This window comes from Zingiber officinale, chromosome 9B, assembly GCF_018446385.1.
Source record: "Zingiber officinale cultivar Zhangliang chromosome 9B, Zo_v1.1, whole genome shotgun sequence".
In the NCBI taxonomy this organism is placed as follows: Eukaryota; Viridiplantae; Streptophyta; class Magnoliopsida; order Zingiberales; family Zingiberaceae; genus Zingiber; species Zingiber officinale.
The window spans coordinates 33,894,289-33,901,562 of NC_056003.1; the positions used below are offsets into that span (position 1 = coordinate 33,894,289).

The 7,274-nt window shown below is 36.5% G+C and overlaps 2 protein-coding genes across 2 annotated transcripts; both read left to right on the forward strand.

Moving 5' to 3' along the window:
• The first annotated feature begins 111 nt into the window (after window positions 1-111).
• On the forward strand, window positions 112-5,278 carry LOC122022579 (sister chromatid cohesion 1 protein 3-like). Its single transcript, XM_042580611.1, has 13 exons — window positions 112-346; window positions 1,009-1,270; window positions 1,362-1,408; window positions 1,485-1,534; window positions 1,626-1,690; window positions 1,762-2,147; window positions 2,287-2,404; window positions 2,732-2,868; window positions 2,947-3,521; window positions 3,643-3,679; window positions 3,758-3,800; window positions 3,894-4,026; window positions 4,960-5,278. Exons 1-13 carry the CDS (start codon window positions 226-228, stop codon window positions 5,056-5,058), a joined length of 2,073 nt encoding a protein of 690 aa, XP_042436545.1. The 5' UTR covers window positions 112-225; the 3' UTR covers window positions 5,059-5,278.
• Window positions 5,279-6,723: 1,445 nt separating this feature from the next.
• LOC122022923 (copper transporter 1-like) lies at window positions 6,724-7,274 on the forward strand. Its single transcript, XM_042581028.1, has one exon. It carries the CDS (start codon window positions 6,724-6,726, stop codon window positions 7,171-7,173), a length of 450 nt encoding a protein of 149 aa, XP_042436962.1. The 3' UTR covers window positions 7,174-7,274.

Genomic DNA, 7,274 nt, shown 5'->3' on the forward strand with positions numbered 1-7,274 from the left:
AAATTACGAAGCTAAAATTTAAAAATAGAGAAAATTGTGGGGGTGTAAAAGTAAAACTTTTTTGGGACACTTTTATTTAATTTGTTTTGGCGCGCTTACGATTTTGGCGCGACGAAAACCCTAATCCTTTCCCATTCCTCCCGATCGAACGGGAACGCTAAATCTCAGACGCCCGTCGCTGCCTCCGCCCATCCCAACCTCATCCCTTGCTGAAGAAGAACAAAGATGTTCTACTCTCACTCGTTGCTGGCGAAGAAGAGTCCTCTTGGAATGGTGTGGATTGCTGCCCACCTACAGAAGATGAAGAAGACTCAGGTTGACGGGGTCGACATCCGGTCTTCTGCAGGTTCATCTCCATGTCATTCCATCCTCTAAGATTTTTATCGTCATCGGATCCCGTACGGCTCTGCTTCTCGATTGTTTAGGTTAGATTTGGTTGTTTAGTCTCGATGGGTTTCTTCGAATCTACATCTTTTGGATGTCTATTATGGAGTTTCCTTTCGCGGTCGCTGCCCATTCTACGCCTGTCGAGTTGAAGAAATGAATCCTTAAATAACAAGTATCTTTTGCGGTCATTATTATTTTTTTGTTCTTATATACAATGGAAAAATTATATGTTTATGTGTGTTTTGGTTGGATTTCACTGAAGCTGAGTTCTTTATTTACAATATCGTCAAAAAAAATGTCTGTATGGATAAATGACCCTGCTGCTGTCTCGAGAGCAGGTTTAAGGTGTATGATTCACATTCTATGTTTTCTTTTAATTTGACGGAATGTTTACATTGGATCAGAAATGTATGTTTGAGTTGGTTATAACGTGGTATTTGATGAAGGATTCATTGGTTTTACTTTCTTTTTACTGATTCTTTTTCTTTGTTTTTTTTTAAAAAAAAAAACATTGTTGTAAAATTTTGCTTCAGGAAAAGATTGTCATTTTCCTTCAATAGGATGGCCTGGTCTTATACTTCAGTTTTGTGATGCTTTTTAACTTGTTGTGTGCTTTGGTAGAGGAGATTATGTATCCTCGAGCTCCAATTGCTCTGAGACTGTCAGGGCATCTTCTGGTTGGCCTTGTCAGAATATACTCGTGGAAGGTGAATTATCTGTTCCAGGACTGTAACAAAATGTTGACTAATATAAGGGTGACCGTTGCTTCGATACAAGTCAATTTACCGGCAAATGCAGATAAAGCTCCATTTGAGTCTATAACATTACCTGAGACATTTGACCTTGATGCATTGGAGTTGGATGATTCAATCAATCCTACTGAGTATGTAATTTTTCACCTTAGATTGTATAGGGAATTCAAGTGGTTGTTAGCTCTTTATAATTGTTTACCTTGTTCCCATATTTTGATACAGTGGCCTAGACAATCACCAAAAAGATTATGAGCAAATAACTTTGGCAGGTCAGTAAATTTTTTTGATTTAAAAAAAAGTGATGTGTGAGATAGGAGTTTGCTAACAATGGCTTTATTGTACTAGGTGAAGCTTCAGTAGGGCAAGATCAATATGTAGCTTTCTTCATCGATAAGGTCTCAAATATCTTATGTTTTACATGTATCAATATTTTTATAATTCCAGTAATCTAAATATTTAAGCTTTTATATGGATTCCATGACTTAGGATAACAGCATAAACTCATCAATACAGCCAGAAATTAGAAATGATGCTGAGCCCATGGAAGAAGAGTAAGGCCTTATGTCAAGTTTCTTACTGAAACACTTTAGTGCACTTCTTCTAATAGTACACTTTGATGCAGTGTATTGCCGCCATTTGATGGTGGCCTGGATGCTATTGTCAGCCCAGCTCTAAATTCTGCATCTTTTGATGGCCTTGTTTCAAATAATCACGGCAATGATTCTTTTCAAACTTTTGATGTGAACAATAATATTCAAGAATTTCAAGAAATTGAGGTTATGCGTCAAAATAACTTGGAGCTTGAGAACCAGTTAGAGTTGGATAATACTAGTAATGGTGTTGAATTACATGATCATTCTACATCAGTAGCAAAGAGAAAGCATAGTCTTGATCCAATACTTGAAGATATTTTGGTTTCTGGAGAGGAACCTTTGCCTTCAACATCTCATGCCAAATCACCAATGTCTACATTTGATTCCAACATTGCTAACAGGGAGATATCTTCTGGTTAGATTTTTTTATTCTCTGATATATATTTTCCAATTATTTCAGGGTTGATCAACTTAAAAATGAGTCATTTTCATCAGTGTATGATAGTATTATCTGTGATTCATCTTATTCTTTCTGTTCGTTGGTTGTTTGGTAGGTCAAGCCTTGCCTTACTTGGAGCTGGAGCTTCAACCTTCACCTCCTGTCAGAGAACTCAAACGAAAGAGAAGAATGAAAATACATTCATATGATGAGAAAATTGTATTGGCAAATGCGTAAGTATCACTAAATTTTTTTACAGAAGAACTTTTGTGGTTTGATCGTTGTATCAACTAACTAATCTAACTTAATCACTGTCACTTGATAAACAAATTTTCCATTAGGGCAATGCTGCAAGAAAGTTAACTTTGTGGATTTTTTAATTCTACTAAAAATTATAAATTTAGATGTTTTCTTTTCTCTTTAATATGAGGATCATGTTGCATGAAATTGTGCTACAAAGATTAATTATCTTAAATTTTTCTTCCAGATTCCACTTTTTGAAGATATTTATGTTACTTGTGACAATTTGGTTTTATACATCATACAATCTGTTTTTTTAGGGACATGAAAAAACAACTTGAAGACACTACTAAATTTGTTTGCAAGAGGAGGAAGCTTCCATGTTCAGCGCTATATCTTTATAAGTACCATGGTAACCGCCTCAATGATAAAGTATTACATGAACCATTGTTATCCGGTTAGTTTTTTGGTTGTTGTCATTTTTACAATTTTGAGTTATAATATGATCCTTAGTTGAAGTCAAACATATATGCAGGGATGTGTAGTTATCTCCAGGAGGTTTTTTCTAGATCCTTTCCTCTTCACAGCAACAATTCTAGCCATATGGAAGTTTCATCAGAGCTTGCAAATGAATTATCTCATGTTACCTCAAAGGATCTGCAAAAAGAGCCTGAGCAACAAAATAATTTGGATGGGGAGATTGAGCGACATTGTGACAGAAATATGGAACCAGAACAACAGGACAAGATGAATGCAATACCTGAGAATTCTCGATTTGATATGCATACTGATATTGAACCAGAACAACAGGTTGAGTTGAATCTAATACCTGAGAATCCTCGATTTGATATGCATACTGGAGCAACTATAAATGAAACAATACAATCACCCTATGGAGGAGTAGATATGACTCCCTTTAGCACCACAATAGAAGGTTCAACTCGTGACTTTGATAAGACTTTTGATACAGAGATATTGCCCACAGTTGAAAGTTTTGCTAGGACTGAAGCAACTAGTTATGCAACTGGTGCTAGTTTATTCTCTTTGGAGGAGGAACCACTTCAAAATAGCATGCCCACAATTCCAAGTGTGTTGCTATCTGGGGAGGAAGTAAGTTCCGTAGTAGAAGGATATCAGTGACACTACTTTCCATGTTTTACTTTTCTTAAGATTGTTGCTAATAAGCACCTCTATATACCTTGTCTTGAATCTTTGATCTTGATTTGTTTAGGATTTTGATTTTCTTGATGCAAGTACCCAATCATCAGGTAAGATTAGTATGTTTTTTCCCTTTGCGTTCTTTGTTACACAGAAGTTCAAATCTTAAAATAGTTTTCCTCATGCAGGTTATAAAGAAAATGAAGCTGGAACTTTATCGGCGCGGACTAGGTAAGAGAAATTTGATTTATACTATGTTTATTTTCTTTATTAAAACAAATGGAAAAGCAATGCTTATGTTATTAAAGTTTCTTCATGGTGTAGGGCTGTGGCACAATTTCTTAAAAATCAATCACCGTCTCAGAGTCAAGATAAAGAACATGGAGTTTTAAGTTTAAATGATATCTTAGAAGGAAAAACAAGAAGACGATGCGCACAAATGTTCTTTGAAAGTTTGGTAATTATATATTCTGAGAGCATTTTTTCTTTTTGATTAACATGATTCAAGAACATTGTTAATTCTTCCATTAGAGTATAAGATATAGCCTTTTAGTGATGAAGTTACCCGGGTTAAAGGAGGCCATGATGACTAACTATTTTCAAGTTAATGTTACCTTCTAAAACATTCTCTTTCAAATATCATATTGGCAAAAACAATCTAGTATCATCTCCTGATTGACAAGGTTAGTTTTTTATGGAGAGCGCATAGGATGTAATTCCTTAAGAAGAGATCTTTGGATTAGTATACCCCTTACCAGTTTTTCTTTCAAGCTATAAGTATTCTATATCTTTGTTTTTAATGTGGTTTATGTTGGGATTGCAAGGTTGCAAACAAAATCCTACATTAAATTCTTTCGGTTCCAACAGTTTCTACTTGTTTTACTTATAAGAAGTGCTTAGCCATTTTAAGTGTTTAATCTTTGTTTCAGTAATTAATTCTTTAACTCAATTTATTAGGCGCAAGTATAAATTTCTACCTTAAGTGCATTTGATAGTTGCATATTGGTTCATTGGAAAATAAAACTAATCATTGTTGTTCAAACACAGATCCATTCTCACATACTTCAGTGGATTCATTGACCACATGACTTGATATGTTTTCATCTATTTATGTCTATTGCGTTCTATCAATGAGTGAGATGGACATCCAACAAGTTAAAAGTGTATATTAGTGATATTGTTTAGTGTGGGTTCCATATACTCTGATTCATCACAGTTCTGATTGCAATAACTAGCAGTGGTTTCATATACTGACCATACTTTATTATAGTATTCAAATTCATGACCAGAAAAAAAAAATGAACATCCTTAGATCAGTTCAGATATGATCAATGTGTTCCATATCCTTATTCTTTCATCTTTGTGCTTATTCTGAAATCTCTGTTGGTAGGTTTTAAAGACTTATGGGTTCGTAGATGTACAACAAGAAGAGGCATATGGCGATATTGTCATTTCTCCAACACCTGCACTTTTTGCTACCAAGTTTTGAGGCAATATCTTCGATGCCAACTTATCTGTATATAGAGGTTAAAACTCTACCCAGCTTGATACTAAACTATTACTTTCAACATTTGTGCTATCCATTTTTTGGTCTTGTTCTCTGCTTCTGGTCGTTCAGTGTACTGTATGTCGATGGTATTCTTGGAAGGGATGAAGGGGATACCTCTAAGAAGGATATCTATTGTGTTATAAAGGAACTACTTGTTACATGATGTGTTCTCAAATTATGGAAGGGCATGCTTGTTGATATTCTGATACTTGTATATGTAATTCAATGCCCTAATGCTCTAAGTTCGTTGTATTCATAGTTATAACCAGATGATCAAAGTAAGTTTATGGTGTATCTTTTTGTTGTTGAAACTTGTTTTAAATCATGTTCAGTTTCAATTTCTAAAATATGATGAGCTCTGGTATGCCATTGGTCATTAAAGACTGATCAAACTATAACTCATCCAATTTGCATGGCTTCCTAACTTAACTTGCTCAACTCCATAAATAAAATCTAAAATATTTTAGTTCATTAAAGGCCCTCTGAGTCATCCAACAAACAGTTTTTGTGAAATTTAAATTCTGTTTGACGTCACATTAGTTTGGGTTGGGCACACATTATTCATGCAGCACATAGTCCTATCTCATTGAATATATTCTTAATTAAATTAGGGGTCGTGATGGATGACAAAGAGTTGTGTCTCTTCCAAACTTGAGAACCTACAATTTTGATAAACCTTTTTTTCTATTGAATTTGATTATGTCACTCATACATATTCTATGAAATTTTAAGTTACTAATTCACTTAAAAATAAAATCTACCTCTCTATTCATGCACTATGCATGATTTAGTGGTTATTATAAATCAATTTTGATTAAATTTTAACCCCAACAATAACAATCAAGGTGAGATTGATTATATGGATTTTTCTATGACTTTGAATTTTATCTCTTATTATATCATCATTTATATTTAAATAAATTTTATTTTATTTTATTTTATTATTACTAATTCAGTCTTTTTTATTTGATATGAATATTTGTTATAGTTTCACATCATCTAATTAGAATATTTATTAGTCATCTAAGTATAAATTATACTATCTTAAACATATTTTCTAAAAAATTTTCTCAACATATAATTAGAAGAAGAGAACACTGACTTACAACCAATAAGGGAGGATTTATACGATGATATAGTTTGGACTCCTAAAATATGACGCTTTTGGATCAATGTATTTTGAGCAAAAGTTGATATTGCTCCCCCCAAGTAGTTCACTATCGTCAGTCTCACAGTAAAATATAGACAAATAAATCACGAGAGGTATTTATCGTATGGTGGCAAAAGGCAAATACGCTCGCCCCCAGCGTCCCCGCCAATCCGTCCCAGGGCCAACACGGAGGAGGTAAATCACGGGCGACTATTAACCTTTGCAATGATGACTAGCACATAAGGAAGACATTTATCTCGACTTTGTCAAAATTCAAACTCTCGGCGGGTGTTCATTTTTTTCATTAAAAAAAATGTACTCAATAAAAACAAACCAAAGACGTCCTCATCCAATCTCTTGGCTTCCTCTGTTTTCCTCTTCAACCACCCGCCGGTGCAATTTAACTGCCACAACTCTAACGTCCTCCCTCGATCTTTCGGAACTCATCGGCGTCCATGGATCACGGTGGCGGCGGAATGGGCGACGGCGGAATGGGCAGCGGCGGGATGACCATGAACAGCACCACGACGCATTACACGGCCATGACCTTCTTCTGGGGGAAGAACTCCGAGATCCTGTTCGCCGGCTGGCCCGGCACGCACGGCGGCATGTACGCCCTCGCGCTCATCACCGTCTTCCTCCTCGGCCTCCTCGTCGAGTGGCTCGGCACCCTCCGCCTCTTCCACCCTCCGCCGGCCGGAAAAGTCGGCGGCGGCGGCGTCACGGCGGGGCTCGGCCACACCATCCTCCACGCCCTCCGAGTCGGCACCGCCTACCTCCTCATGCTCGCCGTCATGTCCTTCAACGGCGGCGTCTTCATCGTCGCCGTCGCTGGCCGCGCCCTCGGGTTCCTGCTTTTCACCCGCTCGGCGCTTCTGAAGGAAGCAACGGATTGTTGTCCATGAAGACGGCGGGAGTCCAACGGTTTTAACTACTTCCGGTTGATATGATGCGACGCTTAATTACAAGTAAATAAGGTCTTATTGATCAATTAATGCGTGTCACT

Bases quoted from the DNA above. Each gene is read 5' to 3' on its own strand.
- LOC122022579 (XM_042580611.1), top strand. From the start codon at position 226: ATGTTCTACTCTCACTCGTTGCTGGCGAAGAAGAGTCCTCTTGGAATG. The intron at 1,409-1,484 runs GTCAGTAAATTT...TTATTGTACTAG, and splicing joins TGAGCAAATAACTTTGGCAG to GTGAAGCTTCAGTAGGGCAA. The intron at 3,801-3,893 runs GTAAGAGAAATT...TTCATGGTGTAG, and splicing joins ACTTTATCGGCGCGGACTAG to GGCTGTGGCACAATTTCTTA.
- LOC122022923 (XM_042581028.1), top strand. From the start codon at position 6,724: ATGGATCACGGTGGCGGCGGAATGGGCGACGGCGGAATGGGCAGCGGC.